Below are 20,065 nucleotides of genomic sequence, written 5' to 3' on the forward strand. Positions count from 1 at the left end.
GAATGGTGAAAGTTGTGACCTTATGACACAAAGTTCCTACCAGCAAATTCATTTAAAAAACAAAGACAGCCCTGACAGGTTTTGCTAAGTGGTCAGGGCAAGGACCCAGGCACCTAAGCATCTCAGGGTCACACCTGGTCAAGGGCATGTACCTGGGTTGCATGTTGGGTCCCAGTCCTGGTCCGGGCTTGTGAGGGAGGCAACCAATCTATGTGTCTCTTTATATCCATACATATCTATCTATCTATCTATCATCTATCTATCTCATCTCCCCTTCTCTCTGTCCTTTCCACTCTCTCTAAAAATCAATGGAAAAGATATCCTCAAGTGAGAATCAACAAAAAGAAAGAGAAATTAAGAACGATAAAATCCTACTTAAAAAGGAAGCTAAATATTCCCATCAATTTCAACTCACCTTGTGCATGAGCCCAGGAGACCCACAGGGTGAGGATGACCGTGACTAATAACAGCATGGCGGGCTCCCGGCTGTGTTAGCGCAGAGTCCAGCACTGCTGTTTGGGGTTTAAATTCACTGTAGTTAGCTAGAGCAGCTCTGAATTTAAGTGAAATAAGGGGAAGCTAGCTTACGCAGGTCACTTAGTAAACATCAAAGTTCAAAAAGCTTTGCAAAACCCCTCAGTTTTCATTAATAATCAACTACCATTTGATTGCCCAAAAATGGATATTATAAGGCCTAGATCAACTAGAAAAAATAGATACCTAATAACTGACAAATGGTATGAAATTAAATGCTAAAAGCATAGACTAATGTAAAAGAATGAAGAGGATTCTACAGAATACTAGCAAAAGTGCCACAAATTAGAAGCAATTGGCAAATGGCATAAATACATCCATCAGTAGTCATTTTTGATGGTAAATCACAATGACAAGCCAATAAGAAGATGAAGTAGAATTGAACAAAGAGAAAACCCAATTATGAGCTGTTTCCCTAAAGACCAATGTAAATATTAAAAAATGACCAGTTGAGACTGCCCGGTGTGGCTCAGTGGTTGAGCATTGACCTATGACCCAGGAGGGCACAGTATGATTCCTGGTTAGGGCACATGCTTGGGTTGTGGGCTCAATCCCCATTAGGGGGTATGCAGGAGGCAGTCGATCAGTTAAAATACATTTAATTTACTAGCTCTCATCATTGATGCTTCTATATCTCTTTCCTTCTCCCTTCCTCACTGAACTAAAAAAATAATATATTTTTAAAGTGACTAGTTGAAAGCAAAACACTGGAAAATGTAAACTTTGTAAGAACGAAGTCTGTGTAAGGTGAGTGGTTATGGTAATATTAGAAAAAATAATATTCAATAGAGAAACACCAGAGACCAAGGCAAGGGGAAAAACTGCATGAATACTGTAAGGAAAGAAAAAAAATATGAATTTGTAGAAAACTTTTTAATATTCTACAAAAAAGAGCTACTATAACTAATACTCAAATGCATTTTCTTTATATTAGAAACAAACATTAGAAAATAAGATGTTAAAAAAGAACACTATCATTTATAAACGTTAAAAGACTTAAAGTATGAAGGAAAATGCCAACAAAATATTGGTAAGATTGCTACACTGCAAATTTCAAAGCACAAGGAAAAAAAAATTCAAAGAAATGAAAAAGTCCATGTGTTTGTGGATTGAAGACTTCCTATCATTAAGATGTCTGTTCTCCACAATTAATTAATGCTTTCAATTTGACCCAAGAGAAATTTTCTTATTTAACCAAAATTAAATGTCACTGACAAATGATTCTAAAATTCACCTTTAAAAAGAAATGAGTTGGAAGCTTTTATTCCTAAGTATCTAAATCGATAACAAATATTCTCTCTTTATCATGGTGTGGAAGTGTCATAATAATAAACACCTTAACCAGTGGGAATAAGGAATCCGGAAATACACGCCCACACACAGAGTAAGCACAGAATGAGCAGTAATTATAAGAACATACATTTTAAAAAGGTCTGCCTAGAAAAATTAACATGAACTCAGAAGTCACATAACAACTTGGAAATACTTTTAATTTATACCACAGAAGAGTGCAATTAAAAGTGATGATGGTATTATTTCTAAACAAAGAAAAATAATAGGAAAAGAGACAGGTACCTTAATGAGAAAGTTAAGAGAAAAAGCCAAAAGGAAGAGTCCTTAAATATCTTCAATGTAAATAAGCACTTTCCTAACAAAATGCGCCTTAAACTACACCAAGGCACCATGTTCGATCTACCAAAGAGGGAAACCACAGCCCCCTGTGCAAAGAAGTTAGAAATGCCTATGGAATTGCTTGATGATCCATGAATTTCACTTCCGGCAGTTTACCCCGACCACCTGCCCACAACATTATGAAAGAGTTCTTTATACTTCTTAGGATGTATTGTCTTACTTTTTGTATGTATTAAATTTAAATTAACATATTCTTGTGGCTCAAAGGTGATATATGTTAAAGATAGAGAATGGGAGGATATAGGAATTGAACCCAATGCCCACGCCTATTATATCTAAATGGAACTGTAGTTATGGTAGGTGTTTCACTGTGCTTCCTGCCAGTCTCTGTTCTGTAAACATTGGCTCACATTTCACAGCACACTGGGTGAATGCGTTCTACGTGTTTATACTCGGTATTTTATTTTTAGCAGCTTTCATGTCCCTGTTACAATAGCTAGGCCCCTGATTAGAATCTAATACCTCCTTATCACCTGTTTGAATGATTGTATGAGCTAGATGGATAGTAGATGTTGCATTTCATCATTTGGGGTATAGTGAGCCATGGATAGATAAGCAAAACTAAGTAATAACCTCTACCATCTATTGTGAACATGGGTGTGACACAGTTTGGTTTTGACGTGTTTGTGAAGTGACTTTAAGGTGAAGATGGGGACAAGCATTTTTTATTTTTTTCCTATGAAATTAGAGTCTCAAAACGCCCACAGCTGTGGAGAAGCTGAGAAAGTCGGGAGGGTGGTGGGGGGAGCAGGAGGGGAGAGATGGCATCTACTTTCTGGCCAGAGACGTTTCATGAACAGAACACACAGCATGTTGGTTTGTCACATTTTAATGAGAGGCTTATGAGAAGTGGTCTGTTGGTCTCAGATTACAATGACATCTCCCTCATGGCATTCAACAGGAATTGTGATTAATGAATACAAGTGAGTCACACGCTACTAGAAAAATAAATTGAGAAGAATGAGATTAATATTAAAACATTCTGAATGAAGGCGCATATTTTAATGTGAAAACTGCCACATAGCTCTCATGTTATGCACAAGTGGGATACTCCATTTTTCCTTCATGACATTGTACTCGGAATGCAGAGTCTGGTGACACTTTACGATAGTAACCACGACACCTAAATTCAACAAAATCTTTTGTTCTGGAATAAATTTTTTTCGCATGTGAATATCTCAACTCTATGTTATGTTTTTCCATTTCTTCTTCTGATACTACACATGCATCTGAAAGTAAAAAAAAAAAAGGAACATAAAAGCTTAAGTAGTATACAAATATTTTCCACAGAATTTTACACTTTCATGTAGGACATTCTACACAGATCCAAGAATTTATTCTCAAACCCTTTCACAAAAAAATTCATAGAAAATCCATCATGTTGGAATAACTCATTTTATTTTATTTTATTTTATTTTTTTAAATATATTTTATTGATTTTTTAAAGAGAGGAAGGGAGAGAGATAGAGAGTTAGAAACATCGATGAGAGAGAAACATCGATCAGCTGCCTCCTGCACACTCCCCACTGGGGATGTGCCCGCAACCCAGGTACATGCCCTTGACCGGAATCAAACCTGGGACCTTTCAGTCCGCAAGCCGACGCTCTATCAACTGAGCCAAACCGGTTTCGGCGAATAACTCATTTTAAACTATCAATGATGTAAAAACAAGGTACTCTGTGGAATGTGTGGTCATTGCACGTTATAATCAACATTCACAATGCCACCTACGCTATGAAGGGCTTTCATTAAAGAATCCTTGAAGGGGGTGGTGGAGGTGGATGAGCGTGGCGGGGGCATAAGTGGTGATGGGGAAAATAAATTAAAATAAAAAAATAATTGTTTGTTGCTGTTTTTGCCCAAGAATTTTTCAGAGTTTATACCCTCAGACATGACTATTTGGTAGTCAATAGAAGGGGTGATTGTCCATGTAAGTTCTGTTGTAAACAGCAAACATGACATTCATTACACGGATTTCCCAGGGTCCACAAGGAAATTAAAGGACTTACCTAAGCATTTGGGTGGCTCAGACCACTGTCCATCACGGCATGTTACTCTCCTGTTTCCCTCAAGTTCATAGAAGGCCTGGCATTTATACTCCACTGAAGACCCGGGAGCATAGACTGTTAATGAAGTCGAGGTAATGTCTCCATTGTCAATAGCAGGAGGGCGCCCACATTTTCCTGTGGAATCTATGGAGGACATTGTTTGTTTACTGAGTGAGCAGTTGATTTTAAGGGAGCTGCAGAGTAGGTGGTAGCTACACTCACCTCCTCCTGGCCCCAAACCGATTTACAGGAATCCATAGAGCAACAAACCTGAGTAACCAATGAAGGCCAGCGGGACAGGAGTCTAGTAACCAAGTGCTTACAGAAGCTGCACAGAGACTGGGAGGGGAGAATGAGACACCTACCCTTGCACTCAGGTGGGTCTGTCCACTTCCCACTGAAGCATGTCACCACTGGATTCCCAAAGAGGCCAAAAGGGTGCCTGCACTGATAATGTGCTGTCTCCTCATGTCGATATCTAGTCTTCTGGTTTGGTATAAAAGCATTTTGCACTGAGGGAGGGCTGCCACAGGAGAGATCTGAATAAAGAGAAAACAATGGATCTCTAATGCAGCGATCATTTAGATGCAATTGAGACTGAAAATCTTCACAAGTTTACATAGATTGAAAAAAGATAAAACAATATTTTTTTTGGTAAGAGGCAATCTTCTATATCTTAATTTTCTTTTCATCCTCTCTGAAAGGTTAATAGAGATTTTTTTGTGCAATGAAAATGATGATATGCTGTGCAAAACTTTTGAGTTTGATGTAGTCCTATTTGTTTATTTTTTTCTTTTGTTTTGCTTGCCTGAGGAGATATATCAGAAAATAAATAGTACTATGAGAAATGTCTAAGACTTTACTGCCCATGTTATTTCTTCTAGGATTTTTATGGTTTTTGAATCTTGCATTTACGTCTTTAATCCATTTTGAGATTATTCTTGTGTAAAGTATAAGACAGTGGTAAAATATCATTTTTCTGCTTGTGTCTATCCAATTATACCAGCACCATTTATTAAACAATGGCAGCCCAATTAATTCAATAAAAATTTAAAAACTTTTTTAAAAGTAAAAAAGATGATGGGGTTTCTGAACATTTTTCTTTAAGTTTAGTAAAATAAATGCAGATATAAAATCAAAGTGAATTTGTAAACACAAGAAACTCATAATAAACATATTATTGGGCAGCCAAATGTGGTTCTCAAACATCATGTTTTTGAATTGGGATTTCAGGCCCTTAGAAAATGAGCAGAGTAGCCAGGTTCTTAGAGAATAAGTCAAGTATTCACATGCTTTGAGGAATCTCGCATGGCTAAAGAAGATGATTACTTAAGATATCCACACAGAAATTGAGGAAACATAAGAGTACAATATATTTACAGTTTCCTAAAAATACTCCAATAATGTGAATGCTTAAGGGCACTGCAGTGAGCGCTGTGAGGTCATTGGGGAGACTCGGGTGGATATAAAGTAATAAGAGGCTGAAGCTACGTTTTCCCACAAAAGTGGGCGCAGAGCCCGCTGGGAATTGCTACAACGGTTTCAGGGTCACAACCCCTGAGCTTCTGATGCTGAGTCTGCGTGAGCCTGTGAGCTGCATTTGCCTTCCTACCGATTCCCCAGAGACACTGACACGGCTGTTTCCGGGGTCACACTTTGAGGGCTCTGGGGCCCCAATGCCCAGCACTCAGTGCACATCCCGTTTCTGTATGTCAGTGGTTCTCAACCTTCCTAATGCCGCGGCCCTTAAATACAGTTCCTCATGTTGTGGTGACCCCCAACCATAAAATTATTTTTTGGCTAATTCATCACTGTAATGTTGCAACTGTTATGAATCATAATGTAAATATCTGATATGCAGGATGTATTTTCATTGTTACAAAATGAACATAAAGTATAATGATTATTCACAAAAACAATATGTAATTGTATATGTATTTTCCGATGGTCTTAGGCAACCCCTGTGATAGGGTCGTTCGACCCCCAAAGGGGTCGCGACCCACAGGTTGAGAACCACTGCTCTATGTTGAGGCATAAACCTTCCTTCATCTGGCCTCACCAGAACCTGCGTCTATTTTTTAATGAAGGCAGAAGCCATTCACCAAAATACCTTTGCATGTGGGTGTTCCTATCCAAATGCCGTCCCTACACTCTACAACACTGGGTCCATCCATTTGGTAATGTTCTTGACATCTATAAGTCACATGGTCTCCTGGCTTGTATGAGTTCTTCGGCTGGCCCACGAGGATGGCATTGTCATAGCTGGGTGGGCTAGGACAAGTCATTTCTGAAAAAGCAACAACATAGACTTTTCAGTAAGTCTTTTAAAGTACATTTCATGCAATAGTTAAACTTTAGAATAATAGATACACACCAAACCAATGTGTACTATACAATGTTTTTCTTATAACATGAAAATGGTAGCCATCTTGACTCAATTACATTGAATAATTTTACATTTATCAAAAGTACAATGTGGGGATGGTGGCGTTGAAAGCCTGAGGAGATGGGCACACCGGGCATGAAAGAGGCCAAACTTCTTATAATCAAATTCTTATCTGTCCACACGGGCACAGGAACTATGTGCACGTTTCCATTTTTTTGCTTCTGTCCAAATCTTTTCCCATAATTACATCAAACATCTTCAACTAACTATGTTTTTATTGATTTCAGAGAGAAAAGGAGAGGAATTAATAGACAGAAACATCAATGATGTCAGGGAATCATTGATGAGTTGCCTCCTGCAGGACCCCCAATGGGGATCGAGCCCACAACCCAGGCCTGTGCCCTGACTGGGAATGGAACCCTGACCTCCTGGTTCACAGATCGATGCTCAACCACTGAGCCATGTGGGGCCTGGCTACATCAAACATCTTAGAACATTATGGATTTATGAGGAGATAACTGATAAACTCTCAGTGAATTGAATAATGATGAGGTGGGTGAGCAGGGAGCAGCTGTGATACAGGAAGAGATGAGAAGTCAGAGGATGCCCATCAGAGCACGTGGACAGTGAACACGGATGACATCAAATGAAATAACTTGGCCCCTGTTGGCAAACTTTTCATATTACTATTAATTCTGCTGTTAATTCTCTAGCAGAATTCAGAACTTCTAGAGATACCTTCTAGAATTAATGCAGCTTTACAGTTGTACCATGTATACTCTGAACTAAAGGTATTCATCAGCCTTAGAAGAAAATGAAATACACTATACTTGTGCATTCTGGGGGATGGGACCAATTTCCTCCTGAACATTCTACAGACGCAGGTCCACGGATCCGAAATCCTCTGTTACAGGTGTATGTATATCTTTCCCCATGTGGGTAATTGTTTAACCTGTTAGACAGATCAGCATTGGAAACCTCAGGGGGTGGTCCACAAGGAAGTCCTAAAAAAAAAAAAAAGAAAGAAAGAAAAGAAAAGAAAGAAAAGTAAAAAGTAAGAATGAGTGTGTATTTCATTGAATCTGAACTTCATTTCATGTCCTGGTTGTCGGATTTGGTACTTTCATTTGAAATAAAATGAAAACACAGGCACTAATATCACATGACAGAAAAGGCGCACAAATGCTTTAAAACCAGCATGGTGGTGTGTCCAGCTGTCAGCTTGAGCAAGAACTTGAAGCGAAAACTGTGAACAGTTCTGAGAATGAGCGTATCAATGCTTCTCTAACCAATTAAGAGCGATAAAAAGAAACACATTGAGAATCATCCTAAGAAAAGTACCCTCTATTGTAACAGATCAGAATGGACAATGGAGAGAGGACATAAATCTTTATAAAACCTGATGGCAAAGCCTTCATTGCAACCCATATGAATATGTAGGAGTATGAACAGGTACACTTATATGAAGAGTTAGGTTTCATTTCACCACATTTCAGGTTTTGCAGGAAAAAATGCCTGAATTAAAAGTGATTTCATAATGAACCAATAAAATAAATAAAAATAGGCTTGATTCGTGTATGCAGAAAATAATTTGGTAAAATATTATAATCTATATAAATGAAATATAATGCTTTTATACATTTATAAATCTAAAGAGTTATTTCTCATGGCTTTGATGGTGACGATGGATTATCTTACTGAACTGCACCAAAACAGAACTTCAGTGTGCATGCTGTCCTCACCTACACACTGTGGTGAAGCACTCCATTGTCCCAGGTGGCATGTTATCCCATCTTCTTTGGATAATTTGAAACCATCCTTACAAATATAACTTAATGTGGTGCCGTGTGCATATAGCTTGGGTTCCAATGATTCTCTTTCGTCTTCTGAAGATCTGGATGAATTAATGCTTCCATGTTCTACATGAGGTGGTTGAGAACATGGAGTTTTTTCTATATGAAAAATAGAGATTAAGAGGTTAAGCACAAAGATAATGTTTAAATTGAAAAATAAAATCCAACACTGTTTGGGATTTTAAACTACAGACATTGAAACTAATTAAATTATTAATAATTAAACATATTTGAAACTTGCAAAGATATATGTGCCCATAAAATTGATGCTACTGTCCATGTATCCCATATGCCTCTTCAGTTTCCTCCTGCTCATCTTGAGGAGTGACATACGCATAAACAGAACTTGGGTATTTCCACAGTCACTGGAAGTTTCTGTTTGCATTGATTTCACATTAGAAGTGAAATAATGGTGATTGATTTCGGCACCTGGATGGTGTGTACTGTGTGGAGATGAAGTGGGATGGGTAGAGGAAAGGGGTCCTCTTGTTCCTTTACACAAAGCAGGGGTGTGGGTTACCCTCATCTGAAAGACAGTGTAACGCAAGGGACCCACTACTGACCGACACAGTGCGGTATTGACTGCCATTGTCCATCCTGGCACACGATTTCCTCTCCTTCCTGGATTAGAAAGTTTTCTTGACAGAGAATAGATATTTTTTCTCCTTCTTGAAAATTCACTGAAAGGGTCATATTTTGAGAATTGGGAATCTGAGGTGGAGGTGGACATCGTGGTGCTTCTAAAAATATTAAAATCAGATTTCTTGATGAAAAATCATGTCAAAATGTTAAAATAACAATTTAGTGAATAAAATGATTACTAATAATGCACCTGGAAAGATCAAACTATAATACTCTGTTCTGTGTTTAAATATGTTATACTTTCCGTCTTGTTTGTCACTCTAATATACCTCATTGGGTTTATAGTCTCATGGCCTTCCTTGTAGGTTCTTTCCTTTATCCCTTCTGTGATCAATCTTGGGTAGCTGAGCTTATGTAAAATGCTTTCTGTATATTCTAGGCCCATGGAAATTGGTAAAAATATTGAGGATAGTGGGTCAAGGTGCCCTCCTGTTAAAGAAGGGCAATAAAGATATGAAAAGAGGAATGAACCCCTTGTTATTGGAATTGGTGGTGGCAATAAGACTGTGTTTGTCAGACAGATAAATGAGCAAAGACAGATGACTAGATGTGCAGATTCCTACAGAGATAGAGGGATGCAGACATAGATAGAGCGTGCACCCACAGATGCTTAGATAAATATACGCGTTACAGGCATAGGCACATCTGTAAGGTAAGAACTTGGTAGCAATGGGATCCCAATAGGAATGCGCACACCCACTGCCCAATGTGACTTTAAAGCCACCGCACTGCCGGGTGGTTTGTTGACAGCTGACCAATGCACAGGACACAATGACTATTCAGAAACAGTGTTTTGGTTATTTTCTAAATTACTTTCCAACTACAACATTATTGTCATAATACAGACTTAGAAATAAAATGTTAAGACACAAAGAGACACCTTCTACAAGGCAGGAAGGAAAATCACCGTTTGGAAATGTTCTAAACAAGAGCTCACCTGTGCAGTTCACCTCGGGCTCCCATCTTCCGTTCACGCAGACTGAGTGTTTCTGCTCTGACTTCTTCCCACAAGTGTAATTGATTTTCTTATTATGCTCAAAGTCATTCCCATCTGGTAAGTTTGCCTCAGAGTCAATTGTCTTTGATAATTTACACGTGTTGAGTTTAACTGTTGCTGTAAAATGAAAATATTCCATTGAAAATACTGATTATGAAAATCCAAGCAACTAATATTGAAAAACCCAACACAACAACTATAGAGTCCAAACTCTAATGAAATAGGATGTTAGGTCCATAAATTCCACCAGCAACGTTCTTCCTGATCATGTTGCATGAGGTGCGCTACAATGGTTGGACACACAGTCCTATGTCCAGTATTGAAATTTCAGAGAGACTAGTCATCCTAAATCCATGTTGCCCTTTGGGGATTGCAAGGACATTGGGGTTCACCTTTTGTGTGATCTACATAGGGAAGAATCATACATGACTAAATATGATCCCGTTTGAAATCTGCAAATTTTCACATCCACTTTTCTTCATCTCAAACATCTCTAAATTATTTTTAGTCTACAACCTTGAAGTATTAAAAGAAAAAATTTATCTGTGGAAATAGACTATGTGAATTTCCTAGTTTTATTGTATTTTTTTCAATAAATTAAAGTACAATAACAAGAAAGGTTGATCTAAGTTGTAGGGTTTAGAATGTGAATATTTCAGCATATCTTTAGCATGATCACTAAAAATCAGAATAAGCAATTGGTTGTTTAAGTCATAACTTATTTTGTATATATGTATTTTAGTAAAATTTAGCTTCATAGGTATAAACAATGTCAATATTAGGGACAGACACATCAAATTCTATTGCTAGTTTCTTTTTTTCCTTTGTAGACACTATTGAAGTATAAACAACGAATGTTTGATTCATTATCATTGTCAGCCCGACATTTCAAAAATACGGTTGCATGTAGAGTTTCACAATAAAAAATCACAATGTTATTGTCAATAATAGAAGTATCTTCTCACCAATGCACTGAGGTGGTTGGGTCCACGTTCCCCTAATACATGTAACTGAGCTCTGACCAATCATTGTAAAGTCTTCTCTGCAAGTGAACTCTACTGACTCTCCATGGTGATAGGAGGGCCGTGCTGGGGACACGACCTCGCTGTGCTCCAGCTCAGGTACGTCTCCACATGTCCTGTCCTCCTCTGTGAAAATCCCACAAACAAACATTCAACTTTAAAATGTACGTGAGGTCTTGATATGAACAGAAACACTGCTGAAATTTTGGATACGTTACCAATACACACGGGCAAGGGTGTCCACTCTCCATCAACGCACTGAATTTTCCTTGCACCCTTCAGCAGGAACCTGGGGTTGCACACATACTCCACCACCTCACCGTGTTCATATTCCCCTTTCGGTGTGTCGGCCACTGTCCCATTGGGGAGTCGAGGAGGTTGATCACAGGACTGTACTTTCTCTACGATAGAAATACTGTATAACTAAAGGTGAAAGTGTCTCCTGTACAACTGAAAATCCAGGAAAATGAAGTGATTTTTTCTTTAATCGATTACTTATTGTCTAACTTATCACAGCATTCTTTTGCGGAAGGATAAAGAATGGTGTTTACACCAGATTTATGTCTCCCAGCTCCGTTATGATACAGAACTAGCACATTGGACATATATGTAAGCCCAGGAAACGTTCGATATTCTAGATCAGGGGTGGGGAACGTCTGGCCTGAGGGCCATAAAAGGCCTTGGAAATCATTTGGTCTGGCCCTGCCAAGGCATTAGGGGTGAGTTAATTAAATGTTTGACCAATTACAGCAGGGTAATTTTTAATTTGCTAATTTTATATGATCTGATGTCATAAATATCCAAATGGCCCTTGGCAGGGAAAAGGTGCCCCACCCTTGCTCTAGAAGATCTAAAACTAAATGCAAATCAATGACCACATATCATTGTGTAACTATTCACATTCCACAGAAACATTTCATCAAAACTTTTGGGTAAAATGAAATCATTGGAGGCAAGTATTTGATTAACAAATTTTAACTCTACGTTATATTGCATATGACATTGAATTAACTCTGTGATGCTTGAAATTGTCTAGAAATTCTCAGGGAAACTTGAGGTGAGACCCATGCTGATAGAAATGTCCAATACCAATGGTGGAAGTTACGCAAAAATTATGACTAAAGAGGTCAGTCCAGCATCACACAGTATGTCCATCTATGGAGATTTTCAGTATATCGTCCAAAAAGCAATTAAAGATTACTTCCTTAAATAAGAAAGTGGGAGGTATCTACTATCCAGCACACATTCCTGGCTTAATGCACTGAGTTATAGACACACTGGCAGCCAAGAGAAAATTAAGAGTAAAAGAACAGCTGAAATCCAACATTCTAATTCCTGTTTGAGCAGGGGTCAGAGAATTAGTCACCTTTACATGTTGGAGGGCTACGGGACCATCCAAAGTGGTAGCACTGAAGAGAGTCTGGTCCAATGAGAGTGAGGAGTCTATTTCTGCAGGAGAATTTCAAAACGTCTCCAATGACATATTTCTCTTTCCGGGGCTGAACAATTAAGTTCTGCTCTATATCAGGAACGATGCATTCTCTTTCTATAAAAAGGGTAAATAATTTAATGAGAACATATAATTAAACAGTGCCAAGTAAACTTTATATGTCATGCAAAATTAAGTGGCTGGGTGTTGCATATACGGAGAGGCATCAAATAAATGCTCTCCCTGGAAGTGCATTATCTATTATGTCTGACACATCCCTCACATTCTTATGGGACCCTCTGATAGCAATAGATGTGTCCTGAAAATTTATTTGTAATATTAACTAGCTTATAGTGGATCTTATTTTATCAATGACATTAGTAAAACTAAGTGCTACATTTTTGGTATTATCAAAACAATACTATTCTCTCACATTAAAGAACAACGAATGCTACAATTTTAAATTGCATGCTTAAATAAAAATTGGTATAGTAATGTAATATACTTGGGGACCAGGACACTCAAAGAGAGGCATTTCTCATATATTTTAGTAGAGGAACATTAAAAGTTGCTTGGTTATTAACTTAAATCAATTGCTATGAAGAATAAAATCCCAACTCTTTCACGCCCACACTTCCAATGCCATCTGATCTTTTCCTCTCTTTGTTGATCCAGACCCCAGGCTTCATGGTCTCTGAACATTTTTTAAGAGATCAAGTTCCTTGCTCTCCCTGTTGCACGGTTCGGAATGGTTCTCAACCTTTCTGTGTAGAGATGCCTTCCTCTATGACACAAGCCCTCAATCCCTCCCATTTTCTAAGTCCTTGGATGCATTTGTTCCTTTGAAAATATAAAAATGTATTAGGTATATTGTTATCATTTGATTCATTATTTGACTTTTTTCATTGTTGTTGTTGTTTTTCTTCCATAATGCAAGGAGCCTGTGGGGAGCCCATACTAGGTGCGTGTGGAAGCCGGCATGGAGAATGTAGTCTAATCACCAGAATATTTTTTAAAAATATGAGAATGTTTGTCACCATGGAAACATTTCACAGATCTGGACGAATGAACAATGCTTCTGATCAGCTTGGTGTTGCCCAAAGACACGTGCTTGGCGAATCGTGGAGTGGAATTGAGACCCACCCAGACTATGAATCTGTCTGTCAGACTTCCTGTCCCTTTCATCCTTTTATCTCCCCAGCCCTAAGGCAACGTTCATTCCAACATTTTTGCTCCTGATTCTCTGAGTCCTTTCATTCTCTCTGCTTTGCGGCCCTCTCCCCTCTGTGGGACATCTGCATGCTGGAATGCTTCAGGGCTCAGATGGAGGGCTACTCTTTTCTCATTCTGGATTCTTTCCCCATGAGATGTCATCCTTTACATGGGGAGAATCTCATATGTTGATCCGGCCAGGCCTCAACATCAACCCTGTAGCTTAGAATCTAATGTTGATGGTCCCTGGGCGGCTCAACGCTCATGTGCCCACGTCAACAGTGGAGATGCTCCTCTCCAAGAGCTCTTCCTCCTGCCCGCACCGCCTGACCAAACGCCACCTCCACGTACCTGCCTCCTTCTGAGAGAACATTTACAATAAACGTGTGAGTCCCTGGACGATCACTCTGCCTGACACCCAACACTCACTGTCTTTTCTACCAGCATGCATCCCAGATCTGTCCACTGCTTTGCATCTCCTCAGCCGCCACTAAGGGCCAATCTCCACCAAAATCCTGCCTCTCCCCGCCCCCCCACCCCGACTTCCTCAGTGGAACACTCATAGTTCCCAAGGATTGTTTGGTTTTCAAAGCTTTACACGTCCTGTCCCCATGAGTTGGATCCACCCAAGTGCCCACAGATGGAGGTTCTATTTCTAACCCCGGAAAACAGACAGCGGGCTGGCAGACATGCAAGAGATTCGTGGAACTGTCCTCAGAACTGCCCACAATCAGGAAATAAGTAAGTCCTCTCGGGGCCTGCAGGAATGAACACGCAGCTGGGAGGTGGCAAGAACCAACTCGGGAGAAAACTGCTGGGGAAGTTGTAAAACATATCACCTGGGTCACGAGTATCTAAGTTCACATAATATAAACGGTTGCATTTAGAATAACAAAACAATTATACGCTTTACACACATTTTGTTTATTTCGATGATCCTGGAAATCAGTACTTACCCTGACAGGCGGGTGTATCAGACCAACCATTGTCACCACACACTATGGAGCCTACGGTGTGTCCATCTCGGTTTTTATATCCATCCTGGCATTCATAGGCCAACCTGTCATTGACCTTAAACCACGTGCCATCACTTTTGGCTCTGGCATTCTCAAATACTGGCACACCACAAGATTCTAATGCATAATAGAATTGAAGATTTCACTTCTAATATTATTGAATGGACAATCGAATTGTGTAAGTTCCATCCCAAGAATAAAAAAGCGTTATCACTTAGCATGTGCTAATAAATTATGCATCATATACAAGTAATCAAAGCATACTAGTGATAAATCACTGTTCTAAAATCGGTTCTCATAAGAAAAGCATGTGTTTCTACACAGCAGTTTTACCATCACTTAAATCATCCAAAACCTTTATTTTAAGAACATTTTTCTCAATGCAATTAAACTTAGACATTTATTCTGTGTTAGCAATAAAAAAGGCCATAATAGATGCATTGTACTTTTTCTTTTTGGCAAAGCAGAATATAGCATTTTGTGAGTGCAGAGGCCAAAGTTATTAGCAGTTGTGACATATATGCCAGAAAAAAATGAATTGGTTCAACTAAAAAGTTATTTTTCAACAGTGAGAATAAATTTAACATTTTATACAATTAAACACTCTATACAATTCTCCTTTAACACATACTAATTTTTATAGCTCACATGTTGATTTAGCTTTTTCAGATATTTTAAATGACTTTTACACTTATGGAGGTTGATTATAAATATACTTCTACATTTATAATTAGTATAAGAAAGCTAAATGCTAAAAAATGGTCTCAATTTTCACTAACACTATATTGGAGTGGTGTTAATAAAAGTTAAAATAATTTACCTCTTATTTTATAACATACTATGTAGTTAGCTAGCTTAAAGTGTTAAAAAAGAAACTAAAACTATATTACTAAAAATAATAGACACATTTCCTCTTTTCTAATAAGAGTGTTGTAATGAATAGTTGACCACAATTTAATATACAATGAGTCTGATATGGATACAACATCATTTTTGCTCTGGCTGGTTCCCTTGGTACGTATGGAAATGGGAAGCAATGGAAACAATAGGAATGGACATTTTAAATATCTCCTTCACTTAAAGTGAATGAAAACTACCACCGCATGGCTTTGGGATGAATAAGTCAAAGTGAGCGAACTGTCTAGGGAATGTTCATGAACTTCGAGATCATAAAGCAGAGAGCTCCCTCCCTGCCGCAGATGCTGGTTGTGTAGGAGCATCTCACAGTCTCCACTCACTGCACATCCCTGTAGGCTTCCTGGAGGAAGTGGCTGCTCAGAAGAGGAGCTCCCCTGCAGCACCAAAAACATAAATCACACAAGTGACATTCCCCTAACCTGTGTCCTGTGAGCCCACATTTCACTTACAAACCTAACTTTTATGTCTAGGAACTGAGACTCTGAGAGGAAAGTCTGATCACCTGCAAACAGGTAAACAGGGCAGGACCTCAGCTCAAAACGGATGAGCGTACAGCGGAATCCACACAGGCCCCTAGGCAGTTTGCAAATCGCAGGATGGTTTATGGGGGATAAACCTTGAACTGAATGATGGACTTACGGCTACCCTACTAGTAATTTATTGTAACCAATAAAAAAAAGTACATATGTTTTCTCACAGATTTCTTATTTAGCGTTTTCAAATAGAACTATGTCAGCTTCCACCACCCCACCAAAAAGAAATCAGTTAAGTAAAGGTTTGTTCAACAGCCATTAAAATAATAGACACCAAGGTCATGAATGACTTACTAATGCATCTGGGTTGAGCTGACCATCCGTTCTGGAGACACGTAATATACCCGGATGTGAGGCCATCTTCTGTTACATAACCTTGTTTGCACTTATATTTTACTTTTTGATTTAAGAGATATGTAGATTCAGCCTCAGCAATAAATCCATTCTCAATTTTTACCTTAGACTTTAAACACGTTTCTAAAAGGAAGACAGCATAAGGAAACAGTAAGCATATGGTCAGAAACCAGTTTCCTAAGGACTTGCACAACATTACAACATAAGAAATAAGGGCCATTTGTCAATGAAAACCTGGAAAATTCTTAATCATTCAAAGCACTGTGTCGGAGAAAATAGGTTATGAGTTTCCAAAAATGTTAAACCTAGATGTTAGAAACATTTGGGAGAACTAAGCCAGATTTAAACACTCGGGATGCCTTGTAAGAAATTATTAATAATCGGTTTGCCTCATGAATCTGGAAGCCCACAGCCTGCCAGAGCTCTCCTAGCAACAGGCCCTTTCCTGGGCCTGATTGGCTGTCAATATTGCTAAGTGGGTGGAGCTTAAGTGTTCTCACCCCATGGGAAGCAATGGCACCTCTGTGAGGTGATGGATGTGCTACGCAGCTCCATCTGGTGGTCATGCCACCACGTGTGCTTATATCAAAATAGCAAGCTGTCCACGTTAAACATATGCAATTCCCATGTTCAGTTACACCCCATTCGTGCTGACAAAGGAAAACCAACTGGAAAACAGAAACATGTGAGCAGGAATCAACTAGAAACCAAACATGAGAGAGAATGTACAGAGTCAAAAGGTGGTTCATGAAACAAATGCACTAAAATGGATAAACACACGGAAAGAACAATGAAGAGAGTGCCAGCCACACAGACACAATGAGGAAACGGAGCCAAATCTATGAACATGACCTTGTGAGGCAACACAGCCAGTGCCTAACTATGGTTCCCGAGACATAGGGTCAACCGATGGGAACTCCATTCTCAACAGGGCTTTGTTGGGAGGTGGGAACTTCCCAGATCACAGCCCAGGAAAGGAAAACCCAAGCAGACGTGTCAGTCCTACTGAACAGGAGAGACGAAGGCGCTGTTCCCAAAGAGGCCGACACCACCAGACTCTGAATGTCCATAACCAGAGATGAAAGAGCCCTGGAATGAGGGGGAGAGCTCTACAAACCTGCCCAGCGATCCTAGATTCTTTGGTGAATACATCCCCCTGGAGTGGAGGGCGGAACCCAACTACCGGAGGAAAGACCTGCCAGGAAACAACAAACTCCAAGATCTCAGGGCACACCCAGCACTGGAAACATTCAGATTAATCAGTCACATGGGAACAGGTCTTAAACACCAATCACTAGAGAGATTAGAAGAGGCCTCCTCCATCCAGACTCTGAATACACTCTTCTGTGTAAAGGCTCCCACACCAGCTTTCTTCATTGAAAAACAAGCCTTGACTAGATCACGTTGAGCGGAACAACCTAGACTTCCAACACGGAACATCAAGCCAGTAGGACTCAAGGTCTCCAATCTCAAATGCCCAAGAGGAGCACTCTGGGAGGAGTCACTCGGGGTGAAGTTGTTGCTCTCAGAGCCTGCAGTGCATCCAGTGTGGGCCCTTGGCTCCAATGGGGTGTGAAACTTCTCACTGGGTTCCCGGAGCCCTCATGCAGGGTGATTGTCAGAATCTCTGTTCTTTGTGGGGAAGATGACAGAACCTCCTAATCAGCCATCTTGCTCATGACACTGTTATTACAGGTTTGCTCTTTGGGGTCTTTTCCTGTTTCGTACTTTTTTTTTTTTTTTTAATAATGTCAACCAATAGGCTTCTTTATTTTGCTATTGATACATCAAGAAATCGGAATTTCCACTCATACACCCCTGAAAAAATAAAACCACTGGCAAAACAAGGGCCACTGGCAAAACAAGGAGCTGATAGAAACCTCTTGCCACAGTTATTACAGGTGAGTCTTAGACAGTCACAAACAGACTGGATCTTAGACCAGTTTTCTTACCGACACGGATGCATCTGGGAGGAGGGAGCCAGCCATTCTCCGTACAGGTCATTGTGGTCTGCTTGTTTTGAAGCTTGTGGCCAGGATAGCAATTAACACGTACAGATGTGCCCTGCAAATAGCTTTGTTCATATCGTGGACGATGTCCATTTTCCAAATAATTGAAAATGCATTTTCCTAAGAATTATAAAATTATGATTAAAAAAACACATAAATGGGGTCAAAATAAATTAAAAACTATCTACTTATATAAAAACCATGGGTGGTGTTCATCAGGTCCAGAAGACCAGCCATGACTAAGAGGAAGGAAGTCAGTCCTGCAGGGGTTGTCTGGGCAAAGGCTGCACCCTCCCCCAAGCTGTTTCCTGGAGCTGTTTCCTGTAAGGGCGGGGTTTGAGGATGGAACCCGCCCTGGGAGCATGGTTCCCTGGGAGTGGGGGCGGCTGAAAGGCTTAGAAAAGACAGACAAGAGAATGAAAGCTGAGTCTCCCTGGGAAGCTGCTTCTCTGAGAGACAGCGACCACGCCCACGGCCATGCCTTTAGTTTATAGCAGATGCTAGGAGGCAAAGTAAGGGCGTGACCAAGATGTTTACAAACATCCTCCTGGGTTTCAATCCTACTCAACTACATGCACCTGAACTCTATCGAGCCCACATCACTCAGGCACGTGGGGCCACGTGTTCGGACCATAGGTTCAAGCTCACAACTACAGCTGTTGGTTATAATTGTGCTGGGAGGGCCCTGCCCTCCAAGTTGGGACTTGCACGTGGCAATGGGAGGACTGTGCCCTCTCCTCAGTCCAAGGCTTGAACCTGTCCAAACACTGTAGCCGCTCCCCACAATAAAGTTTTAATTCTGTTTTTTTGTTACTGATGTTGTGGGCCCCACCCCATAACAAAGAAACAATTTCCTGAGGATGAGGCCCAGGAATCAGGATTTTAAAAAGATTTCCAGGTGATTCTAATGTGCAGCAAAGGTTGAGAACCATTGCTATAGATAATATTAAACATATATCTAAGCGTGCAATTCTTTGTCGAAAAAATGAGCATGTTCAAAAATTAAATGAAGAAATTTTGGATATACTCAATGGAGATTTTCACACTTATTTGAGTGATGATTCCATTGATTCCACAGATGATGCTGAAAAGGAAAATTTTCCCATCGAATTTCTTAATAGTATTACTCCTTCGGAAATGCCATGTCATAAATTAAAATTGAAAGTGGGTGCAATCTTCATGCTATTGAGAAATAGTAAATGAAGTATTAACAGAATCTGCAGAGGGAGAGGCTGTTCTGATTCCAAGAATTAGTCCCCATCTGACACTGGCCTCCCATTTAAATTGATTTGACAAGTTTCCCATGATGCCAGCATTTGTGATGACTATTGATAAATCACAAGGACAAACTCTAGACAAAGTAGGCATATTCCTACCTGAACCCGTTTTTGCACATGGTCAGTTATATGTTGCTTTCTCT

At 39.6% G+C, this 20,065-nt stretch overlaps 1 protein-coding gene across 6 annotated transcripts in view; it reads right to left on the reverse strand.

Moving 5' to 3' along the window:
- Positions 1-20,065, reverse strand: part of LOC132222545 (complement factor H-like) — a 209,030-nt gene that overhangs the window by 171,084 nt on the left and 17,881 nt on the right. For 2 of the 6 annotated variants that reach the window (XM_059677633.1, XM_059677635.1), the window contains exons 9-21: positions 18,589-18,765; positions 16,577-16,759; positions 14,772-14,948; positions 12,541-12,720; positions 11,393-11,575; positions 11,118-11,300; positions 10,093-10,269; positions 9,077-9,253; positions 8,403-8,612; positions 7,491-7,664; positions 6,385-6,561; positions 4,640-4,813; positions 4,236-4,418 (exon numbers count right to left, since the gene is read on the reverse strand). In XM_059677633.1, the coding sequence (XP_059533616.1) occupies positions 4,236-4,418; positions 4,640-4,813; positions 6,385-6,561; positions 7,491-7,664; positions 8,403-8,612; positions 9,077-9,253; positions 10,093-10,269; positions 11,118-11,300; positions 11,393-11,575; positions 12,541-12,720; positions 14,772-14,948; positions 16,577-16,759; positions 18,589-18,765 (2,355 nt within the window). Of the gene's footprint in view, positions 1-3,039; positions 3,456-4,235; positions 4,419-4,639; positions 4,814-6,384; positions 6,562-7,490; positions 7,665-8,402; positions 8,613-9,076; positions 9,254-10,092; positions 10,270-11,117; positions 11,301-11,392; positions 11,576-12,540; positions 12,721-14,771; positions 16,124-16,576; positions 16,760-18,588; positions 18,766-20,065 lie in introns of those variants that run through there. The other 4 variants (XM_059677634.1, XM_059677636.1, XM_059677640.1 and 1 more) reach the window with 4 other exon arrangements.

The sequence above is a fragment of the Myotis daubentonii genome, chromosome 20 (genome assembly GCF_963259705.1).
Source record: "Myotis daubentonii chromosome 20, mMyoDau2.1, whole genome shotgun sequence".
NCBI lineage: Eukaryota > Metazoa > Chordata > Mammalia > Chiroptera > Vespertilionidae > Myotis > Myotis daubentonii.